Source organism: Anopheles maculipalpis, chromosome 2RL, assembly GCF_943734695.1.
Source record: "Anopheles maculipalpis chromosome 2RL, idAnoMacuDA_375_x, whole genome shotgun sequence".
In the NCBI taxonomy this organism is placed as follows: Eukaryota; Metazoa; Arthropoda; class Insecta; order Diptera; family Culicidae; genus Anopheles; species Anopheles maculipalpis.
The window spans coordinates 77374262-77399611 of record NC_064871.1 but is presented as its reverse complement, the minus strand read 5'-3'; the positions used below and the strand labels follow the sequence as shown (position 1 = coordinate 77399611).

General features: G+C 42.3%; 4 protein-coding genes across 4 annotated transcripts in view; 1 reads left to right on the top strand and 3 right to left on the bottom strand.

Annotated features, from left to right (window-relative positions):
- Nucleotides 1-25350, bottom strand: part of LOC126568615 (uncharacterized) — a 383782-nt gene that overhangs the window by 188134 nt on the left and 170298 nt on the right. The gene's annotated exons all lie outside the window — the stretch shown is intronic.
- The window catches only part of LOC126567514 (UPF0598 protein CG30010), a 134701-nt gene that overhangs the window by 11776 nt on the left and 97575 nt on the right, over nt 1-25350 (bottom strand). The window lies entirely within an intron of this gene.
- LOC126568415 (apolipoprotein D-like) overlaps nt 1-25350 on the top strand; it is a 177361-nt gene that overhangs the window by 138834 nt on the left and 13177 nt on the right. The gene's annotated exons all lie outside the window — the stretch shown is intronic.
- On the bottom strand, nt 346-4286 carry LOC126567914 (transferrin-like). The gene is made up of 4 exons (XM_050224277.1): nt 4206-4286; nt 2253-2765; nt 1338-2171; nt 346-1263 (listed from the first exon to the last, which is right to left on the bottom strand). The coding sequence occupies exons 1-4, from the start codon at nt 4279-4281 to the stop codon at nt 356-358; spliced, it is 2331 nt and encodes a 776-aa protein (XP_050080234.1). The 5' UTR covers nt 4282-4286; the 3' UTR covers nt 346-355.

Genomic DNA, 25350 nt, shown 5'->3' with positions numbered 1-25350 from the left:
CTTTGATGCGTGCCGCTTAACTTTTTGTGGAACAACTTAAACCGATCCCAGTACAGCTCTATCAACAATATCAGTAAGCATCAAAAACACCACCCTACATTAGATTTCAGTTTTCTCTTTATTAGTATTTCGTTGTCACTGGACTACTACACTAATGAACATTGCGTTACAGATGAGTCGCGCCTCGTGTACGTTGCGTTGTATCTAAGTAATGAAATGTGGTGCACATTTTTTGGAAAGAAAAACTAAAATATGTAAAATTGATTCCTGAAACACAATCGCATCGCTGTTACGCTTTGCTGGAGTTTTACGTGGCTTTGCGGCGAGAGTGTTACCATAACCTAGATGGAAGTAATTACAATCTCCAAGCGATAATACCGGCCAGAATGATGGTAAGCAAGAAATTAACCGTGAGCATTGCTGCCCGGCCGCCGGTACCACCCGGCGCAATCGTAGTCGATGGTGCCGCATTCTGGCAGTCCTCAATGTTTTCAAACAAACGAATGTAATTTTTCACCGATGTGCCCAGCTCGTTATGCTGCGGTGACACCAACCCGAGCGCCGAGTCCTCGAACAGTAGATTGCGCTGGCCGCCGAATATGTTGTACATCCGGAAGTCGGGATCGTTCTGCAGGTACACATCGAGCGACGTCAGTACGTGCACAATGTTGTCCGATTTTTCCCACTGGCGGCGCACAACGATCTCACCGTCCACGATAGTGGTCAGGAAGCATTCCTCGTCTACGTTGAAACCGGTGTATGCGGCCAGCGAACCGTTGCGGCAGAGTACACGATAATCGCTCTCATTCATTGCCAGGAATTTGGCATGATCGGCCAAATTTTGTGCCTCAACTATTGCCACCTCTCCTGCCTCCTGCAGGCAGCGGAGCGCACCACGTGTTCCGTAGTAACGGTTCGCGTCGGATGCAGCGCACAGCAAGTTGCGGTCGACCGTCACAGTGACATCGTTATTAATTCGCAATGCGGGATCAATTCCTTCTGCATCTTCCACCGCGTCGTCGATTGGTTCGTCTGTGCTTAGACCGTCATCATCAGCACCGAGATCGCGGGGTGTAGGCTTCTCGCCGTAACGGCATAAAGCGCAAAGGGTTTCGGAATTTTCCCCAGTTGGGTCGTGCATATCGTCCCGTGATCCTGGAGCACAGGACTCGGAGAAGAACTCGCTCATCAGATGGCCGTAGTCGCATTCGTTACGATCGAATATTCCACGCGATCGTCCAACGTTTACAAAGGCGATAGAAGCTTTAGAGAAGACAGAGGAGATAGATGCGTTTGAGTTGACTTAGTTTTTAATGTTGAAGTTGCCAGACACTCACCAATTCCTCCAAACTCCGGGAAGCAAGCTTTCGCATTGCGCAGCTTCTCGAACCGATCGTGTCCCTTGCCCTCGTGCACCAACACCACCACGGACGAGTATTTCTCCTTTTCCGTCTCCTGATAAAGAGCGGCGGCCAAGTTTGACTGACGCGCCAGATACCCGTAGTTAGAGTCGATACCGGCAAAATCCGCACGTTCAGCAGAAATTTCTCTCAAACAGCTGATGCGGCTTGTCATCGGATAGTTGCACTGGAGCGACGGATATACGCCGGTTGTTAGACCGGCCTTCGAGAGTACGTCACACTTTTCCTGCTCTTCCAGTGACGTCGTACACCAGCGTGCTGTCGATTGGCAGAGATCGGATACAACGGGCAACGCGGCATCGGCCCCGAACGAAAGGTAGTACGCGCTCGGTGCTTGAATTGAGGCAGCGGCAGAAATCTTGTCCGAGCTGTGTCGCGTGAGGATATCGATGATGGCCGTTTCCCACGGAGCGCCGGAGGTGAGCGAATTGCGTAGCCACACATCTAGGCGGGCCGCAATTTGTACCGCTTTCGCCGACGATGCCATTATGGTTCCCCAGGGTCGAATAAGCCACGGACAGGCATTGCCGGTGACGGGTTGCAGTGTACCGTCCTTGCAGAGGTACGAGAAATCGTTCGCGATCGCACTGCGTTCCTTGAAGTAGTTCTGGATTTCGAGTACAGATGCGTAAACTACGTCACCGTTGCGTTCCAGGCACTGAAGTGCCGACTCTTGCCCATTGTCGAAACCGTCGTACGAGCAGGACGACGCATTCGGGCATAGCGCGCAGAGATTCGAGTATTTTTCTTCTACAAATTAAAATCGGAAAGCTTTGTTGTGGTAAGATATGCTTTGGAAAGATTGAACCAGAAGTGTGTAAGAATACTTACTTAAATCGGAATCCTCCTTAGGTATCTGCGACCATACACCCGGACGGCAGGACTCCCCGAAAAAGTTGGACACAGCAGCCGCTTCAATCTCTGTCACGGTGTTAAAACCTTCGCACTGCACTGGAGCAACGAGCCGTTCAAAGTGCTTCAGCACCCGCTCCGTCCAGCGATGCGTACGACCGTAATGGAATCCCGGATGACAGTAGCGCAAACCTCGCAATCCTTCAAGCCCACCACGGTGGGTGTTGCGCACCACAACGGCCGTCTGGAAGTCGATCGCTTCACGCGTACGTTCCGCACTGCGAAGCTCCTTAAGTACGTTGAGTCCTTCCCATCCGAGACTAGCCGTAAGCAGTACACTTTCCGCACTGAATACGCCAAAGTCGGCTGTACCGTTGCGAATGCGCTGGGCACACTCGACACTGTCCTGGACGTGTACGCATACTACCTCGGAGTTTCCACGCTGGAGCTGCTCACATTCGGCCGTGTAGCGTGCAGTGGCACAGACACGCTCTGCAGATACGGGGAAGAGAGAATAGAACCGCAAAAGGGTTTAGAACCGTGTGTGGCAAATGCTGCTATCGTATCTTATCTAAAGGAGATATGTAGTAGAACTCCAACTTTTTGTTGTTTTGTGAGGCGTATTAGCCTTCCCCCCTTCAGGTATGACAATCTTGGATAGCAGCGTGTGCAGCCCGATTGATACTATTTGGAATTTTTATTTTTAACAATCTACCAAAAACCCCGTTGTTGGGCCGGAGGATTGAGTTAAGAGCTCGATGATATTGATCGCACCAAAGCCATGCTGTGTATCGACACTGTGAGCAGTGTTTGCTTAGCTTATCGTCGATAGCGCGGAGCGACACCTATGCTGATAAGAAATTAGCGTTTCAGCTGCAGTGAATGAAGGGTTGTTTCGATTACATGAGGGATCCCGGAGCTGGATACAACTGTGCCACTAGAATGTTGTATGGCTGCCATACTTCCCGCGCCGCGACGAAACTATCGTCTTTAAATGGGGCAAAAACTAGCACGATCTGCAGAGCCAGTTACAAAATACCAATCGTGTCATAAGGCCGGAAGTTGTAAAACGATAGAAAAACACCCGAATTCGGCGATCAACTAGACTTCAACTGCTTGAAACATTTGCTCAGAAATAATGATTCACAATTGATGATTTAGTAGGTGATAAGCGGTTTCTATATACTCTCCGCCATTCCGTGGTAAAATTAGTCCCATTAGCGCAACATCCGTTGTCGAGGAACTTATTCATATGCTCAAGATCGTTCACACAACAGATAAAATGGCCATGGTTTATCTTGATTGTAAAACTGAGTAAAGCTGATTTTTAGTACACATGAATTTGTACCATCTTGTCGAGCTCATCCAGCCAGCCAGCCAAATTACTGCGGCCGAAATAATGTGTTCAACTAGAGATAGCAAGATAATGGGTTGAAGCCTCGTAGCGGAAACACTCCTAAAGACGAGAACATCTTGAAAGCATGGGTGTGACCTTCGGAGGTGTAAAATAAATCATTGTAGCATTAAAACGCTCCCATAAGATAGGGTTATGGCCACACGTAACCGGGCGTATAACAGTGAGCATTGTGATAAGCTTAGAAGGTTGGATTTTGATAGAGCTATACGGTCCGTGTGCGGTTTTTGGAGTGGTTTTCGCGTCAGAGATCTTATCACCTGATGAGTTCTGCTCGATTGACTCGAAATTTGAGGTTATTTTGTGGAGGAAGCCTGTGGATTTTCTACTAGACGCTTGTCTTGTGCGATAACCTTCGCCGAACATGACACAGTTTTTGCTAGTACAAACATCACATCACTAAGCTAGGAAACCCCCGGCCAGTAGGATTAGTGGTGTTGTTTAACTGTTCTCCTGCTAGTCACTGTCACCTTCACTGTGAATCACATGACACACGCCCAAACGCGCACCGTACATACCTTGCTGTTGGCCGCTGGCAAAGCTCCCGTAAGCTACCAGAAGCAATAATACTGTAAAGCTGCACACCTGAACCATGGTGAGCAGTTATGACGATCCTCTTTTTCTTTCGAACGAATTAATAACTAAAAACTTCACTTCACTCACACGCACGACACCGGGACTGGACTTCACAGCCAGCTCATAACCCTCCCCGCGATTCGCTCGAAGACGCACAGGAAGGACGGTGAAAACACGCGAAACCGCTGCAAGTTATCCGTTCGAACTGAACCCTTGAACCGTTGCGCCCAACTTGCAGGTTAAAAATGTACGTTATCATCGCTAAAAAAACACGATACGCCCATACCAATTACACAAATACACACACATATGCTTAGAGCAAGCTAGCTGATAAGATAAATGTTCGCATAAAATCGCTCCAGATAGGCAGCTTGATTATTCAACGTTAGACGACTGATACTGTCGGATTGTATAGGTTGTGTGTGAGCGAACCACATTCGGGAGGCTTTCGGCTGTAAAGTTCCATAGTTAAAGATGATTGGTGTACCTTGTAAGGATGATTCAGGCAGACGAGACAGAGGAACGGGCAACGGTTGTTTGTAAGAAAATTACCAAGAAATCTGATTTAATAGACTTTACACTGCGATGGTGTTGACTTTGGCAGGAAGTTATGGGAGAGTCGATGTCTGCATTACTCACTCAATGGAAATGGTGGTGCCAAATGAGTTCTCTTCCGGCACCAAAGAACACGACGAAGAGGTACAGCTACACGTTGATATGCAGCTATCTTTAGCGTACAGTTATCAATGCACCAATTGGTTGCAGTGGAACAATATTTGCCTTATAATTAGTTCATTTTGAAACTGTTTGTTTTTGATAAATTCTTGGCAAAATAAGGCAAGGTGCGTAGAATAAGACGAAGTGAGCATGAGGTGGGTTGTTTAATAAAAGTTCGTTTATATCGAGGATTTTTATCGAGTTTAAATAACGTCTCTAATGCCATTTTTGTCAAGTAAAACCCTCAAATTAGGTCTAAATCCTTATCTTGATACTGATCTAAAGTATAGACTGATATTCTAGATCATAGAAAACAAAAGACATAAAGAAGTAGACTATTTTATTATTTGGAGGAGATATTCTCTCTTTAATTTGATGATAAGTTTTCCAAGTGAGAAATCGGAGATCATACCTGTTCTAGGCCTATTTTCTGCAGAGAGATATCCAGTCCGACGAGTGAGAGGTGATGGATAGGAGGAAGTGTTACTTCAACAGACAACTGAACGGAGAAGATACTGGACCAGATACTGGGCAGGTCGCAGAGGAGAGCATTACTACGACAGTCTGCATGAAGATGACAAAGTGCCCTCGCCGACTGATTGTAAGGATCTGGGATCAGGAAGAACTACCAGACGAGTGGAAACTCATTCATCTTCAATACTTATTCATCTTTAGCTCTTTTTATCGGTCCTAATGGTATTCCCTCATCTATCCTAGACCCGGATTTCCTATAAACGGACTGATCGACGAATATCAGGTGCTTGATGTCTCTGTTCGTTTCCCTAGTCTGCTCATTGTTGGCATATGCCTCAGTAATTTAGTCTTCCTCTAGCGTGGGAGCTACAGCAATGGTGGGCTGGATTCAGAGCTTTAACTCAAAGACTCATCCAACGGTATGCCGCATGCCAAGATTTTACCAGATATATCCGAGATAATATTCGAGTTATTACCGATTTTCCAAGGGAATGCTTTGGTTTTTTCTCAATAACTGGGCTAAGGGGTAGAAGGATCGGGTTGAGGTGTTCTGCAAAAAGGCGCGCGGCTCAAAGACCCAACCAACTCATGCCAAGATCGGACCAGAAATGAGCGACTTATTGCCGATTTTTCACGGGAATACTGGGTTTTTCCTCCATAACCGAGTGAGGTGGTGGAGGGATCGGGTTGAGGTGTTCAACAAAAATGTGGACGGATCATAGACGCATCGAATGGTAGGTCATTCATCCCGATCGGACGAGGAATGACCGAGGTATCGACGATTTTCCACGAGAATGTTTTGGTTTTTCCTCAATAACTGGGTGAGGGGGTGGAGGGATCGGGTTGAGGTGTTGTAAAAAAGGTGGACCATCGACGCATCCAACGGTAGGTCATTCATCACGATCGGATGAGGAATGACCGAGATATCGCCGATTTTCCACGGGAGTTCTGGGTTTTTCCTCAATAACTGGTTGAGGGAGAGGAGGGATCGAGTTAAGGTGTTCTACAAAAAGGTGGTTGGACCATAGACGCATCCAACGGTAGGTCATTCATCCCGATCGGACCAGGAATGGCCAAGTTATCGCCAATTTTCCATGGCAATTACTGTGATGGAGGGGGGATGTAGAGTGATCGGGGTGGGGGCAGTGGCGCGGTACAAGGACGATATCGGCGATTTTGAACCAATTTTCCGACCAGGAACGACTGGTAATAGCAGGAGAGCATGAATTCGAGGAGGTAGCTCGGATCGGTTGACAAGTTCCAAATTCGATCTTAAAATCCAAAATCAGTTTTAAAATCCCGAGGCAAAATTTTTAGTTGAATTTCAGGCTTAAAATTTCCAACCCAAATTTAAAACTGACTTTGGATTTTAAAACTGATTTTGGAAATTTGTGGCCGACCCGAGCTACCTCTTCGAATTCATGCTCTCCTGTTACTCCTGGTCGGATTTTTGTGGCAAAAATCCCGAAATTTGTGACAAAAATCCGGAAATTTTTATGCGGCAAAATCCGACCTGGAGTAACAGGAGAGCATGAATCCGAGGAGGTAGCAAATGGAAGTTTAAAAAGTGGCCAGAAAATATTTTTCTTTCCGAGATGACAAATATTTTTCCGGCAGATTTTGAGGGCGCCTTTCAATTTTAAGTTTTTGTCCTCATTTTTGTTTCTATCTTGAAATATCTTTCAAAAAGATAGAAGGGGACTAAGGGTGATTTTCCAGTAACCCCCGGGAAATTCCGCCAGCAGCATTCCCGTGGAAAACCGGCGATATCTTGGCCATTTCTGGTCCGATCTAGACGTTGTGCATACCGTTAGAAGGGTCTTTGAGCCGCTCACCTTTTTGTAGAACACCTCAACCCGATCCATCCACCCCTCCACCCACTTATTAAGGGAAAACCAAATTACTCCCGTGGAAAATCGTCGATAACTCGGCCAGTTTTGATCCGATCTTGGCATGCGGCATACCGTTGGTTGGGTCTTTGAGCCGCGCGCCTTTTTGTACAACACCTCAACTAGATCCCTCCTCTCCCTCGCCCAGTCATTGAGCAAAAACCCATAATTCTCGTGGAAAATCGCCGATAACTCGCCCAGTTTTGATCCGATCGGGATGAATGACCTACCGTTGGATGCGTCTATGGTCCGTTCACCTTTTTGTAGAACACCTCAACCCGATCCCTCCACCCCCTCACACAATTATTGAGCAAAAACCCAGCATTCCCGTGGAAATGGTGTGGATAATCGTCGATATCTCGGTCATTCTTCATCGGATCGGGATGAATGACCCACCGTTGGATGCGTCTATGGTCCGTCTATCTTTTTGTAGAACACCTCAACCCGATCCCTCCAACCCTTAGCCCAGTTATTTAGGAAAATCCAAAGCATTGCCGTGGAAAACCGGCGAAAACTCGCTCATTTATGGTACGATTTTGGCATAAGGCATAACGTTGGATGGAGCTTCGAGCCGCGCATCTTTTTGTAGAACACTCCAACCCGATCCTTCCACCTCCTCATCCAGTTATTGAGAAAAAACAGTTCCCGTGGAAAATTGGTCATAACTTTATCATTTCTGGTCGGATCGGAATGTTCCGCATATCGTTGGATGCGTCTATGGTCCGTCCATCTTTTTGTCGAACACTCCTAGTCGATCCCTTTGAGTCGCTCAACTTTTAGTGTAACACCCCGTCGAGAACCCACCACCCCGTCACCCAATTATTGCAGAAAAGCACAGCATTCTAGTGGAAAACCAGCGATAACTCGGTCATTTCTGGTCCGATTGGGTCGTTCGGCTAATAGTCGTTTGGCCGCGCATCTTTTTGTGTAACACTCCAACCCGATCCCGCCTACCTCCTACCGAGTTATTGCACAAAAACTCTTTTCGCAGTTTTTCCTTAAAGACGCATCTAACGGTATGCTGAACGATTGGTTCGAACCAAAATTGAGCGAGTTATCTCTGATTTTCCTCGGGAATGTTTCTAGGGAACTTTCCGGGAGTTTTTGGAAAGTTCCCGTTAGTTTCCTTTAGTATCAAGAGACACGTTGTTTAGATCTTTTAAAAGATATTTAAAGAAAGAAATAAAAATATGCAAAGCGTTCCGATGAGCAATTCCGACCATTGCTTCTCTTATCGTTTTCAATAATCATACTTGTAATAATCTTAATCCAAATGGTAAATGTAAATGGTCTGGAACGTGCCAATAAGTAGTGAAGGCCCGGTAGTATCTCTCTAGTAGGTTTTCAAAAAAGGGTGCCGGTTCGTGGCAATAAATTGTTGTGGTATTTGTTCCTCATGTGCTTTTGCTAAAATTTTAGAATCTGTTATTTTTCCATTACTAATTCAATACTTATATCTCCACGATGCATTCATGTCTATGCTCCAATCCCTCCCCTTTGTGACGTTTTGATAATAATCGCAGAAATTCATATCACATTTCCTCCTACAAGTCCCTTGGACCGATTGTTGCTTCGCTCCAAATTATGTGACCTTTTTTGCTGAACATTTAGCCAGTGTGTTTGCGGCTCCAGCATTTACTTATGGGTCTCAAGGAACTGATCCTTCACCCGGGTAGTTCAATACCTTTGACTGTCATTGCGTCTCTCTGAGCATCCCGATTGTTCACACGGCGCTACTTAATCTTAAGCACTTTTTATCGCCTGGTCCTAATTCCCTCATCTATCCCAGAGCCGGATCTTCCTGTAAGCAGTCTGATCGGCGAGCATCAGGTGCTTGAAGTCTCTGTTCGTTTCTCTAGTCTGCTCATTGTTGGAATATGCCTCAGTAATTTAGTCTTCCTCTAGCGTGGAAGCTAAAGCTATGGTGGAGCGAATTCAGAAGATTTTTACTCGCTTTGTATGCGTCCAAATACATTGCGCTTCAGGTAGTCCGAATGATTGTTGATTTGATTATTTTTCATATCTGTTTGACTTCTTTATTGCCCTATCTTCCTTCCCTACTTGTCTTCGTGCATTCTCTAGTTCTTTCTAGTTCTTCTCTCTGACCCATCCTCTAGGTCGAATTTAAAAAATTTGTGATTTGTTCTAATAATGCTATGTTACAGAATTTTTCGAATTTGTTTCATAAAAAAATTCATAATTAACGTAAAACCAATCATAAAACTTGGAGCAATAGAGTAACGCACCCTTCTCGGATAAGCTTCTGGATACAATATTGAAAATCTTCAATTGAGCAATCTAGTGCCCGTTGGAGGAAGGTACCCCCGCGCCTTTCTCTCTTTCTTTTCTTGGCTCGCTTGCTCGCTGTTACTGAGCTACGACGACGTTGACAAAGTTCGGTTGCGTCACGACATGTTACGCGTTCGGGTGTTACCCGATTCGTTCTTTATGTGTATATAAGAAGAAGAGCTTAATAATTTAAAACTTAAATTCACAATATCTCAGCAACAGCTTCTTCACCCCTGACAACCGACCGAGCACGTGTTGTACCGATGTTCGGCTGTCATCGCGTTTGTGTTGGCGCGCGATCTTCTATCGGTGGGTCGGGTGGATAACACGCCGGGTCGACCCTACATCCGTGTTTACTAAACAATCTCTGCCACAGCCGGTCTCGAACGGATTGACTGTTACACCGGACAGTGGACGGTGAGCGCTTGCGCGTCATTTTCCCGCGCTCGGAAAATACGCTCCATTGATGATGGAACGGAACGACGAACCAACTGGTCGGCGGCACAATCAGCCTGACCTGGCACACGCCTCGTGCTATGTGTGTGTGTGTAAGAGTTTTTTTTTTTTTGGAAATTGTTTTCTGCAAGCGCAAGACCACGCAGCGCTTTCGAGCGTACAGCACTGTCAGTAGCCTTTGTACCGGGTACGGTGTCGGATTGATCCTGTGGAGTGCTCCGGGGTTTAGGAATCGCTTCCGAACTACAGGTCGATGATCGCATTTTCGGTACCGTGTGCATGTGATGTGATTGAAGAGTGTTTAGTGTAGTTTATATTCTAATAAGTGATCAGAGTTTAAAAATTAGTAAGAAAATAGTGAATTATTTTAGGTAAAATAATTACAACGTTTAAAATTTGTGGAATTAAAAGCAAAAATCGTAGCTTATATTTTTTGTGTTTTGAACGTGATGTGATACAACCCTTTTAAAATTATGCTCATCTGGCCATAGGAAGTCCATAAGTCAATCATCGCATGCTGTGATGAGTTAAGTTCTCCAGTGTGAAGTTAAAGATTTATCCCCTCCATCAACACTTGTATCCGGAAAAGAGCACCCTAAAGGGCATGATGTCCAGTGATCCGCTAACTCTAAGTTTCGCTCAAGTAACCCAAGTGTTGCCTGAAAGGAAAGATGTTTAGCTAATCGTGCCAACCGTGCAATCTACGTCACTAAGGCCGGCATAAAACCAGTTCTATGCAAGAAAGCCTAAAAGTCAGCATACGGAAAACCGGCTCCGAAGCTTCCGAAGAGAGCTGCATTGAGGAATTAAATTTTCCTCGAAGCTGTTTACCTTTTCCGGATTTTTACGAGTGAAAGTGTTTGCCTCCCTTTTGCAATGTGTGCGTTTCGGTGTGAGAAAAAGGAAAAACGGAAGCTGAGGAAGCGCATGTTACGGATTGATTCGGCGTGCGATAGAATAAACTGTTAGAAATAATAGACGTGCAGCCGCACTTTTTTTTCTGTTTTCTTCTCTAAAAATCCTATCTTGGGGCGGTGTTTGGCATTCAATCTCTGTTGTGCCACCCGTTAACAGATCACTGGATGAAGATTATTAATTCGTTAAAAATAGTACAAACCCTCAACCCAGCCCGTTCCGGAACTGCCCCATCGTGTGAAAGTGTTGTGCAAATATTGTTTTTGTGGTGAGCGGGAATGCTGTGGGAAAAAACGGGGGGGAAGCGTGGAATAAAAATTGTGAACAGGCGTGAGTGAGTGTGTAGTTCGCTGATCCGTTTTGAAGGAGTAGAGTTCGGTTTTTTCCGAAAAAAGCAGATCACACTGTAGTGCTGTTCGGGTGCTTCATTCTTCCAGTACGATCACCGATTCAACGCGCACCGTATCAGGTGAGTTAGAGACACCTTTGGAAGCTAAGAGTAAAGGAAAGTTTTTCCGTTTTTCCTTCAACACGTCTAATTCACACCGCTCATGTGGTGAAGGTGTGTAGAAAATTTCATTAAAAGTTGGGTTCTTTTTTCCCCTTTTTTTGTTTGTATGCGTGGGTGTGTGTGTGTGCATGAGCGACTTATTTTGCTACATTTTGCCTCTTCAACTCAAGATCGTCAAAATGCGTTAACAGCTGTTTGAGCATCTAGTAAAACTTTGCTGTGGTGGGACCGGGTAATGTTAAAACGAAAAGAAATGCGAACAAGATGAAAGTGTTAGGATAAGCTTGTTGAAAATTTCCTTTTGAAATAGATTCATCTTGATGGAAAGTTTGTTTTTTGTTGCGTTCCAAGTGTTTCTTATTACGTTTCCTCTCCTGTTTTTTTTTTTCGTTTCTGTTAATCTGTACCTCAGCAAAGTTTATCGGCTTTTGTGGCGAGTTAATTTGAAGTTTGTTGATTGTTTTTTCTTTATTCTGTCTAATTGTTTTACCTCTTACAGAGAGAAGAAGCTTATTAAGTATTTTTTGTTCCATATTATCATCACAATCTACAGAGGAATCTGAGATATTGATGAGAAAAGCTTTCTAACTGAGCGAGCTCATCTTCGAGGGTGGTTTTTAGATGCGAAAATTTTTTGTTTCCATCATTATCATGATTTTTCCTATTTTTTTGCAATTTGTGATTCAGTTTCTTATTTTGAAATATTTTATTTATAGGTTTTTATTTTAATCTTTTAATAAAAATTCCATCAAATAGCTAAGTTGACAAAGGATAAAAAATTGGGGATCTACTTACTGCTTTATCGTATTTTATGCAACGTAATTAGCCCAAAAGTATGCAATCTGCAGTTCAAAATTCATGTTAGAATTGGAATAATTTTATTACTATTTTTTAAAGTAATATTAAGACAACAAATATTATTTAAAGGTGAAAAAAAATAATATAATATCAATTTTCGCTTTTCAAAAAGCTTATTCCGATACTTCTACTACGCATAACTTTACCAAAGTTTGGAAGAATGATCATCAACAACTAAACTATCTATAGCATCTTTGTTTTTGCCTAACACTGTATCCAAGATTGTGCCATTATAAAAAAAACTGTAATAAGTTAAAGGAAATTCGACCCAAAAAAGTCAATTTTTTATTTGCACATTTTGCTGTGGCTTTACAATCTTATTTTTTCCTAATGTGCAACAGCAGCTGTTCTTATAGTATTGTCCGTAACTGTATTTTCATTACGAATTCCTTCGCTAATTTTATACACCAAAATATGTAAGGTTAAATATGCTATTTTTACTTCGTGGAATTTACACTTCTTGGAGCTCCAGAAACAAAATAATAATTTGACAAACTCTCACATTCCAAAAGCAAATAAATAACACACCCTACCCGGGCATTCCTTTTGGAAACGCTTAATGGGTCGTTATCTGCACAAGATTATGATCTCTACCGATCCCTCCCTCCCCCCCCCCCTCAAAAAAGGGAAGATTTGTTTTGTTGTTTTGTCAAGGGTTTTCCTTTCTTGCGATACACATCCTTCAACACAAATATTCCCCTTTCTGGTTCCCACACGATACTAAAATCAGCGTCATTTGTGTGTTTTGTCAGACCTTTGCCTCCTGCAAAATGGTATTGATGCTCACTTGTTCACCGTTATTTCTCGCCGCGGACATGATGCTATTTATAACGATTCTACCACACAGTTCACTGGGTTGGGTTGGAAGAAACAGTTAAAGAAAAAATACACCAAAATCAAACGAAAACCAAAAATCCAGTTACACTTTCATTGTGACATTGAAACCTACGGATTGTTTTGTATTTGCCGCCTACTCCGTTTTCCCGCACTTCGAGAAGGTGTGCTGAAAGATAAATTGGTCCTTCTGTCACGTTAGTAAGAGGCGTAAATCAGCACACAAAAAAAAATGGAAAAATTATAACAATTTTCACGTTCTTTCTGCTGCCCCAACACTAACAGAGGTCACGTTCGGGTCCTAATGTCGTCCGCGAACGTTCTAAGCTCAGAAATTACGCACCACAAAAAAAGGGCTACGAATGCAAAGTGAATGTAAAGTGATCCCTTTCCCAAAAGGGACGATATGCTGCGGGCGAAATTTAATATGAAATTTGTGGTCAGTGGAAGTGTTCTGTTTGCATCACTTTCATCATCCAACTCCATCAGTCTGTTGTTGACTGAGCACTATAAGCACCAACTTCGTACCACTTATGGAAATTGTTTTTCAATACACGGAAATCGAAATTATATACCGTTTTGCTGGTACCGTAGCGTTTAATATTAAGTGCGTGTGGAAGATGATTTCCACAGCAGATAGCAGCTTATTGAAAATGTTCTCAAGGGGAAAATTCGAAATACATTAAACACCAATATTGCCCGCGCCCGCGACACATTATAAAAGCAGTCAGCATTTATAATTCACTGTTTGATGTTGATGTGTTCAGAGTGCTCGTGCATGAGTTGCAAATTATAAGCGGATTGTAATTTCACTTACATGGTTTGTGCCGTTGTGGCGATGAAATTTGTCCGCTAGTTGGATGGTTGGTGCTTCTATTCGCTGCTAATAATGTACAAGTGAGTCCTAATTGCGACGATTAAAACTAAAGTCGATGTGAAAGTTTGAATGCTTTGTGAGTAAGTAATATAGCATAAAACAATCGTTAGAAAAAAGGTTCTTTTCCGATAAAATTTGTAAGTGAAAAGTGAAACAAACTGCTGCTCGTCAAACAAATGCTCTTGCAACGTTCAATTACAATAAATTTATTAATCAACTTGAATATACAATTTATAAACATTCTTCCTCTACATTCTCTTGGCTTATCGTTTTGCCAGGTCATGCCGGTCATTTAACGGCTTGCTAGACTGGCTGATACCTCGTAGATGGATACAAACTCCCTTTTATGGGGAAACGTTGTGAATGAAATCCGGTATTGCCGTATGAAGACCGGTGTTTCTACCGTCTTACTCTACTGTCTACCCTTTTTTTATAAATTATTATCCTCCAAATGACGTATAAAAGCAATAAATGTATAAAGGAATCAATAAGGGAGAAAACATTGCATCAAAATTCAAAACATCAAACCTATAAGGAGGAAATGCCTTATCATTATGTTTCGATAATTTAGTCATCACAAGCGGTGTTGACAATTCAGCATTATACCGTCATAATTAATTGTAAATAAATAAGATCGATTTACTCCCACCAACCGATTTGAGGAGACGACACATGTGGGCCACAGGGTCACGCGAGTAAATTGCCCGAGACCGGAGCCACCTGGCTGGCACGTATAGGTCCACCGACGTGAGGAGCGCTGCACAATCGACGGACCCATTGAGGAGTCCAATAATGAGAGCAAGTATGGCCGGTTGAATTCGTTCCTGAAGCTGCGGCAAGCCGAACAACAGACACCTGGACGTATAGTCAACGTTACGATTCCAGCAGCGCAGAGCAAAGCGTGCAGCTCTACGTTGAATGGATTCGAGCCGCTCCAATGATTGGGTCGAAGTAGGCCATCAGACTGTGCTCGCATACTCTCTCAGCGTACTAACCAAGGTGCAGTAGAGCGACATGATCGAGCTGATCTTCGAAAGACAGCTTCACATCAATAAGAACGCCTTGGATCATTGACACATTATTTTCTCACAAGGAACCGTCCGTTAAGTTCATAGCTGAAGACTGTAGTTGCTCTAACATATTATTTCTTGTGACGTACTATTCTTTGGTAGTTAGCCCCCAGACTATAGAATACGATCATAACTTTTAGAATTAATGTTCCAAGTTAGATACTAACAACTGGGTCAATTTCATATGTGCACTACTTTAAGCTTGTAGCGCCTGAAAATATGCAATTGTTACATTTGGTGTATTACTCAAATTCCATACAGACATTAAGTACGAATCATTTGATACAGCCATCAATATTCATAAAAGCAAATTATATTAAAAACCACAGCAACTCGCCAGTAGGATAAAGTTTTAATTTCCTCATAAAACTCCACACTACACTTCCACTGCTCTAAAGCTTTACCATTTTAGTATCTCTGTTACGGATATAATTTAGTAGAGTCTTTCAACGAATATCCCAGTGTAACGTTGTGAAGTATGCTGTTACCCCAGCTAAAGTACTAATCATAATATGAACCGATTTTTGTTTTCATGGTATATTATTACGTTAAATTTATCGACCAACGCATACGCACCGGTCCCCTACGCTTAATTGTGCACCAGCTTCCATGTGCAAGCGTGGGACGTTTGCTTTCCGTACGACTTACTCTTACGACTTTTTATGACCACAAAGCTCAGTCGCGTAGAGGTGGAGACTGCAAACGAGCTCGTGCTCGGTGCAACTGGTTTGTGCCTTCTTTGTCCGCTCGGTAATGGTTGGTGAGGGATTTTTGGATGAACTGCGTTGGTTGTTGGCATTCTTTTATGGAATATCAAAACAATGATATGAAAGGAGATTGATTGGAAGTGCTGATCCTTTTGGTACCGGATCAGCAAGTTCACTTGTGATTGAGTAGAAATGGTTTGGTGCGTATTTTCATTCCCACCAAACACCCCAACGGGCCACCCTGTGCTTTACTTTATGAAGCACTTTTGGGAGTGTTTTTTGATGCTGTTTCAAATTCTTTCCCCATTTTTTTTTGTTGTTTGCTGTCGCAAATTCCCCAGCAACCTCAACCTGCTGGGAAGTCAGGTACGCGAAAGCGATAAGAGAAATTGTGTGCATGCACTTTCTTTCGTAAAGCCGAGATTTGGTCGATTGATAGGCGCACGCCCGTGCTGTACTGTTCGGTAAAACCGGCTTGCTTGATGGGAAAATCCATAAAACGATTTTGATTGACACACCCCTTAAGGGGGGAGAATTGGGATCATACTAAATTTGTTTGACGATAGCTAAAAGGCCTACCAAACAAAAAGGAAAGGACAGAAAGCTTGCGCTGAGAGCGAGACGATCGAAACGATCTGGAGTAAAATGCTTCAGGAGTGACGTTATGGGAAAATGCTTTTATGACCCTGTTTTTGGAATGGGAAAAGGATCACAACTGGCTTACTGGGGAGAAAAATATGTTACTCGGTGGGAAGCTTTTTCTTTTCTTGCTTGTGTGAAACTTAGAAGAATTTATTAAAACATTTTCTTATGTATTTGTTGAATTATTTGGTGCATTTTGAGTAAGGGAAAAAAATCATTAACCAAATTCTGCAACCGATAACTAGAGAGCTCGACAGAAGAAACCCACAACGCTATAAAATAACCAATGTAGCATTACGCAAATAGCATCCATAAAGCAGTAGCAGCTACATTTGTCTAGCAGCATGTTGTTTGTCAACATGCAAACATCAAAACTTTACGGTCGAGATGCAAATTTGAGTTGTTTTGGGCAGCTTTTATTGATCACGTTTATATTTAATCAGACGAAGTGATGGTGGTGACAGCAATTTTGTTGCTGGCCATCCTTTTGAACCACAATTGATGGTTTTTTGCTGTAATATGATAAAATGTGTTCTTGGAAGTTCCGTTTTTCGGAGGCCCCAAGCCTCCCCTTGAATGGTATGATAAGTCTACTCTTTGACACAGAAAAGTTTACCGGCATGCAAACATGGCACGTGGACGTACGCGTGTTGTACGTCATTCGGTGGCCGTTTTTAGACATTCGGTTCCAAGAAACTGGTTCTATCTATAGGGTCCGGTCCATAGAAAGTAAGCCATATCAATCGTGCCGACATTATCGATAAAATGTAATAGAATACATCAACTTGATGCGATGAGGCGTCATCCTTTCCGCTTTATCAGCACGTGTTTAAGAATGTACTGCGAATTAACTCAGAGCGCCTTAATGTTTGCAATATGTATGAATTTATTATTATCTGTATCTTATTGTAATAAGTCATTGCAGATCGCTTGGCATTGATTGTTTTAACATCACCTATTAATGAATGGGACCCGACTGTTGACACCCATCGTGAACAGGAAATCCCATCGTGAAAGCTTAAAAAAAAGATTAATTATCATCAACGACTGATCCGCGTTTAACTTTACCCTCGAGTAGCCTAATTGAGTGGTATTAAGCTTTAATTAAAAATGGTCAATTACTTTCCGGGGGGCGACAACAAAAAAGGGGTTAAAAACATTTTGATTGAAATTTTATACCCAAGCGTAAGAATGGATGAATGGCGGATCGATTGTACTGCTTCCATGTTATTGATGGCATGTGATATAAAACATCGTGTCAATAGCAATTCCGGTTTGGGTCCGAGAACCTTTCCTTGAGAACCTTGAGATGGAGGAAAAGTAGAGAAAAAATAATTTGTCAAAAATCTGTTCCCGAACAGCTGACCTTAGGTTGGAACCTCGCACGGGGTCCAGCAAATGCACCTTCACGGGATGCTTTTTTTCCGCAACGTGCTCCTTTTGTTGTACTGAGCTGTGCTGAGTTGGGTCGACATTAGGTGAAACGAAGAGCACCAAGCCAGTCAAAAGTAAAGGTTGTTTTATTACAGCCCCCGGCAACGATATTGCTTCCATGTCTGGGACAGGCAACCTCCAAGGTTAACCTCGAGCCAAAGCAGCGTAAGAATCGTCCTAAGTATAAAAGTTAAAAATAAGACCTCATTACTTTCCAACTCGCAAACTAACCTCAAGCAGTCGGCGGTGTAACAAAACACCTCACTGTCCAAAGAAACCGAGCACGCACCACTGCGGATGGTCCGGGTCCCCCACCGTTAATGTTGTCACTAAATTCAAAAGATTTTCTTCTTAAGTGTCAGCTCGTATTCATTCCCTTTTCCCACGGTTTCCGTACCGTTTATGCGAAAGAATGTCTTTGTTGTGAAGCGATTATACATTAAAGCAAAACGTTCCGCTACATTCACGTCCATGCGTGGCGGGCGGTTCCGAGGTGTCCCTGCGAAAACATTGTCCGTCTCCCAAATTCCGGTTTTTCCTTCCGCGCCCAGTTAATGGCCCTTCTGGGGTGGAAAGTTTTTCAACTAGGTATTTCAATTTTTCCACCTGAATGGTACAATCGGGAGCAATTAAAATGCCCGCCCGTGGGGTGTCCATACGGCTCACGCGCTTACGGTTACATTCGGTGGTGGAAATTAAAAATGAACCAAAAACAAATTATGCTTTTCGTAATGGTGGTAGCAGTACTGCAGAAGGCTCGCTGAATTGGCTGGGTTTTGTTGTGTAATAATGGTTTTTCTCTTTCCGTTTTTGTTTCGGGTTGCCTATTGAAACGTGTAAAATCAGTGTGGAAAAATATTTTTAATTGATTTTTACCCAGTCTCATTGACCCGCTTCCGAGGCCTTTATTATTATGGCTTTGTTTGAGCTTTTTTGTTATTATTGATAATAAGAGAAAATCATCATCATCATCATAATAATCATAAATTGTTAGTATTTAATGGCTATTTTTAATCATTTTTGCAGCGTGTCGAAAGTGTTCGTACATGCAGAGCTGTAAGCGCTCATGGAATGCGCCTAAAAATAGGCAATCTATTTGGACCCAGTTTTAAGTAGATGCTTAGCCAGCAGCTTAGTAAGCAGATGCGTTTTTGATAACCTTTTCTGGGGATTTTCGATATGATATATCGCTATTTGCATAAAGCTGGAAAGATTGGTCTAAGAACAAGATGTTTTTTTCTCCCACAAGAATAGCTGCATGAATGCAAAATATCTACTAACACTAAATTATCGTCCCAACAATGGATACGTTCAAATTAGCATTGCACCATTGGATGAATTATAAATGAGGTACGAAAATATTCAGGATTCGGAAGCACCTTTTTTCGGTCGTTTGGTCTTCATCTCGGTCCAGTTGTGGCACAAAAAGGCTTTCGAGCAAATAATCATTTGCAGACAGGTTTATGGCACATCGTTAGATTAGGCTTTGTTTCTAGCTTCCGACTGTAAACGTTCCAGTCAGGTGTGAACTTTCATGGCTCGATTGGTTCATTGTCTCTGCTAACTATCGTTCAATAGATGCGGCATTAGGTGAACAGTGTGCTCGTACAACAATTGAATGGAATAAATTCGTTACAATGGGAGAGGTTTTGTGTGCTTTCTGCGCAGAAGAGTAAGTTTTGTATTATGAATAGGGATGGTCAAGTGTTGCTTTTATTGTCTTTAGTTTTATTATCAATAGAAACGTTCGTCTGTCACGTAGGTGCAATGGGCTAATTTTTTTGCTGTCATGACTACACGAGACGAGGATTAAAATGGGCATTGGACTGTGGGTGTTCATCTGAGGACATATATTCTTAGATGCGTCTATAACTTCATCGTCTATTTTTTCTTGTTCCTAGATCACCTTTTTTGCATCAAAGAGCACAGAACAGTGCTCAACAATATTGTTTTCCAATTATATTAAGACTTATTTTTATTATTTTAGTATAAGTATTACGTCTCGGTGCCCTAATGTCAGCTCTTCTTGCGCTGATTTTGTACAAATTTCTTAAGGCATGTTCTTTAAGGCAATGACTTGTTTTTTGCCTTATCCCGGACATGCTCGGTTTTAATAAGACTTCTTATTCTAGGGATTTTTTGACTTTATAGTATAGGATTTTAAAATCTTATGCACTGTTGAATTAAATTTATTCTTGGCTGTGCTCTCGAAGCCCGATCTGCATATTATTTAATTGTGTAACGGCTATGCTATCAAAATTAAAGTTAAAATTTAATAATCAATGAAGTTCCTCATCTTATCTGGTGCTACAACCGCTTGGCCTGCCGGAGATATCCAAAAAACACCCATCACGGTTCATTTCAACCCTGTCGGGCTCCATCTCAACTGAATCACACTGAATCATATTTAAAAATATGATAAACTCTCGCTGCTGTTTAAATCTTACTGATCTGTTAGTCATTTATTTCCTATAACAAAGATCAAAAGTAACAGAACAAATATTCGATTTTACCGTAAATTTCTGCAACGTTTCGATAACACATTAAAATATCGTTGACCTTTACTATACTCCAGCGAAAACCATAACTCGTACGCGGATCACCTCCTGGCGCGGGCACACAAACCCCCCTTTTACCCCTTCCATACCGAGGGTTGCAGCAGTAATGCAGTGGCAATCAGTGTACCATAGCCCGCTCCCCCCCCCCCCCCCACTTCCCCCCGGTCCCTGGTGTGCGTAACGCCAGATGGTATAAGTACCGGGTGGATTTAAGATTATTATTTATGGAGCAAGGCTTTATGTGCACGTCTATTAAGGTTTTGCAGGTTCAGCCTTTTCGTACGGTTGGCGAATGTCCTTGGTGGATTCATTCATTTATAGAGAAAAAAAAAACCTGTTTAAGAGCTTATATTGTTCTCTGTTTCCGTGGGCTTTTGCTGCTTCTTTTTTGGTTGTTGTATTTTATGCATCCTGTGTTATGAAAGGATCGAGTAATTTATTTTTCATTCGAAAACCTATTATGGCTTTCAAATGTGTTCGAGAAGGAGTGTATTCTGTTGTGCTTGGATGGAGAGATTTTTTAAAAATATTGTATTTCTTCTTTAAGAACCGAGGTAAGTTTAATGTTTGATTTGGGAATTATTGGAGTTTTGGGAACTGGTTAAAATTATTATAAACTTATCACATTACCTCCAGGATTAAAACCAAAAATCTGTGAACATCAAGCCTGCAATCTGCCAAGTATGGTAATTAAGTTGCACACCGTGGCGTTTAAAAGAGGCAATAAAATTGCAAAGGCATCTGGTTTCTCCGAATTATGCTTCTTTCCCCTTTATAAACGTTCAAGTCGTTTATCTTAATATGCCCCAAAATCAATTCAGATCGTAGATAAACATCCCTTCTTTTTCTATTGCAATCTACATAAAGAGATATTCGGGCAACAAAAAATCCTGTTTCTTACTCCCAGGTAGAGGAACCAATTTTTCATTCAAATTTATTAACGATTCAATAACACGGCCTGAAAAACAACGCATAAATCATAATCGGGTCGGGAAACCGGTGGGAATATAAATCCCCATCCCGAACGAACGGGGTCCCTTACCTATCCATTTTTTTTATATTGGTAATGATAAATCGCTACCGATCATTTCACTGACAGATCACACTGGTTCGGCGTTGTTTACACCGCGTGCTTCGCACACTGACAGATTGATACCGGTGCACCGTTGTCGGAAGAGTATTTACATTTCATGTTCGAATGTTTTCGTTAGTATCGCGAATGTACACACACACACACACACACACACACACGTACGTGCACTCAACAAGTTTGGCTCCGTAGGCCGTGTGATTTTTTTTCTAATTTTATTTTCCTTCTCAAGTTTATTTTTGTACACACCAGACACTAAAGGCATGTGCCGGATATAGGTAGCACCTTTCATAGGTTTTGCATATTCTTGCACGGCCCGGAATGTCGGCAGTTCAAGTGCTAAATGCTCGACCGAATCCGTACGATGTGCAAACGGAAAATTGGCACACTGAGTCGGAAAATAAGACACGATTCTGATCGGATAAAGCATAACAGGAGTGGTGTATTTCGTGTGCATAAAAGGGAGAAAGCAACAAGAGGTAAATCAGCTGGAAGGAAACGGATTTTCAGGTTTGTTTGATTGATTCGTACGATGGTCTTCCACGCGGCAACTGCCTGTGCCTTAGGTTCGTCACGAGCGTTCAACTTTTGATTGGCGAACTTTACCAGACGTCGGCAAACAGAGGACGAACGCTACGAGACCGCTTGGGAAAATGGGATTCCGAATGCAGGAGAGAAAAGTGCTTATATGGAACATTTCGATTGGTATTTGCGTTATCGATCATTGAGTCGTATTTGCCTTTTTTCGAGGACACTTTTTTGCAGTCAACCGTGGGATTTTGTGGTTATGAAGATTTTCACTAGTCAATATGGCATGAAAATATGAGAGTTTACTGTGGTACACGAATTCAATTGAGTAAAAAAAAGCTCCATGGTGCCGGTAAACGGTGATATTATCTTTATAGGTTATTTTACTCATAAGTTTGTGGGCAATCTTGTGATAGGGGAATGAATTGAAACATTACAAATACGTCAAAACAACGATAGAAATACTTTTACCTACTTATCCATTTTTCTCCAGCTTTAATCTTCTCTTTTTCTCCAGAAACACCCACACCGACTCCGCCCATCGTTCGACGGGTGACCATGGGCAATGTTTGCAATAAAAATGTTAATCCCTTTTCCCGATAATCGGCACACAGCACACCATCTGGTTCAGCCGCAATGGTAAACATTCGGGATTACATTCGTAGTTACACACCTTGTAAATAGAAGAGAGGCAAAACAGTGATTTTTGGGGAGAGTGTGTGTGTGTGTGTGACTTTGGGGAACAAAAAGGCTTGTGTTTACAAGCGTGTTTACTGCCCTGCTGCCGCACAAGAGAGCAATGTTGGGACGCTAACGAAAAGAGGTGGTTTGCCTTCCTTGATCACTTTCATGTAAACGTGTGTGGTAAGTGTGTTTGAATGGCAAGGCACCACAAAACTTGTCCGAACTAGAACCCTGCTTTTGGGAAAGGAGGGTGACAGAAAAAAAAAAAACAACGTCACACGTCCATCGCCTAACGTAATGACATTTGACACCGGAAGTTCGGTTGTAAGTCGACCATCGGGAGCAAACATGACCATCGGGGTTCGGGTTTTGTAAAGAAAGTTTTGTGCTTTTGTACACCTTCGGAGTGATATGCTTGCTTAAATCGATAGCCATTATGTTTGCGAACATGGGTAAGTTTCCGAGCATTGGCAATGTCCGTTGTGTTTGTGGACGTTTCAAAGGATTGTCAGGTGTTTAGGTTGTTTTATCCTGTTGACAGTTTGGATTGAAATCTTTAAGTATTGGATTATTAACGCGAATGTAGCCTCAGAGACTCAGAGGCCTTTGTAAACAATAAAAAAAAAGATTATAAAAATTAAGGACTTACGAGACTTACCACCAGAAGGATTTATTCCTCCAAAATTGCACATTATTATGAGTTTTGTAGATTAAAAGGCGTTTTGGGTTATTCGTAAATATGACTGGACATTCAAATATGGACAAGGTCACTAAGAGGGAACGGTTCTGATGGTATTTGTATTTCGGTCCTACCGTGTGAAGACCGGTACCCCTAATCACCTCTACCACCGGTAACTCCCTTCATAAAAAAATTCTTATTAATTTTTTTTATTAAATAACTCGGCATGAAAATGAGTTTGTTAAAATGGAAATAGAAAATAAAGTTAAATTTGTTTATTTATCCGCTGGAAAACCCTGAATGTAAGCCTTACGTAAATAATTATTTAAGTGTTTCCCCTTTGAAAGGCTAACGTCAAAATGTCCGTAAAATGTATAATTGTTCACAACACATCACCATTAAAATAATGTTAACTTCCTCTCGTCTTTGCATAACGGCCATCGAATGGCTTACTAGACTATCGATACCACTTAGTTGGATGGTCAGTCCTCACTACCGGGGGATGGTCCGGATGAGATTTGAATTCCGGGTCCTGCCGTTTGAAGACCGGCGCCGCTGTAGCCTATACCACCGATCCGCACCATAATGTTAACGTTGTGGCTAAATAATTTTGTCCGCAGTTGTGTAAAAAGCTGAGCATTTTCCATGTCTTATATTTTTGTATCATGTTCGGGATCATAAATATTCAATGTAACTTACATATTAGGATATCTATCAATACACATTGCGCTGCTCCGGAATAGTACTCGGTAATAATACGGGAAATCGATCAATATCAGTGGTGATCAACGGTGCAATGATCTGATACGATTTCTCCAGAAATCTAACGACACAATTGAACTCTTGTAACTAAACTCCTAGGAATGGCAACGTCTACTATTATCTGAAACAACTCCGAAATTATGGACCTCACTTACTAGGTGGATATTTTCGACTCATAAAAGTAGAATTACTTGCTATTGGAGTACTTATTTCATGTCAGTTCTGTAGGCAACCTCTGTCAATGGAGATACTAGGATTCTGTAAACTGCACCAATTACGGGGTTAATAAAAGTGTTCTCGCAGAAAAATCAAAGTCATTTTTCGAACTTACTGATAAAATGAAGAACATATACTCAATTCACTTTCAGACAGGAATTCTTTACTAGTGTTTCTTTTGCTTGCCATCATTACCAACCTAGTGGCATTGTACGTGTCGGCAAATAACTACTTCGACACAAAATGTATTCACTTACCTGCCCGAACGACGGATTTCGGAACTCGAAACAATTAGCACCTTTAAGCATGCTGCATATTTAGCTGTAGCGATGTAGCTTTATTTAACCAACTAATGTACTGCTTGTCAGATTCACACCGACCAGCACTAACAACTTACACGAGCATCCCAAAACAAACAACGCCGACACGTGCTATTGTGTTCACCGATCAGATGAATCATCACTGCCGCGATGTGATATGCAGACAAGCTGCAAATATGTGCCAATCCTTTTAGCGCCTATAACACGGTGGAAATGAAGGAGCGTTTCGTCTACGCCCGCCTGTATATTTAACCTTTCCATCAGGCTCCACACGCTGTCACAAGATGACATGGGGCTAATGTAAACAAAGCACCTGCTTTACTATCATTGTAGCAAACATTCGTAGTGTTCCGCTTATTTTTTTCGTTGTTCTTGCCACTATGTCAAAATGACAACCAGCCAACGGGCTGGTAGGGATTACTAATTTTTGTTTAATGACAGGTAACGGCGTATGTTTAAAAAAAAACCTTTTCGGTCTCTGTACCTCAACATATGTGGTGTTTAAACGATGTTTCGCAAAAGGTGTGCCCAGCACTTCCGCGTGCGCGCTCTTTCTTGAACGGCACCATCACGAAAT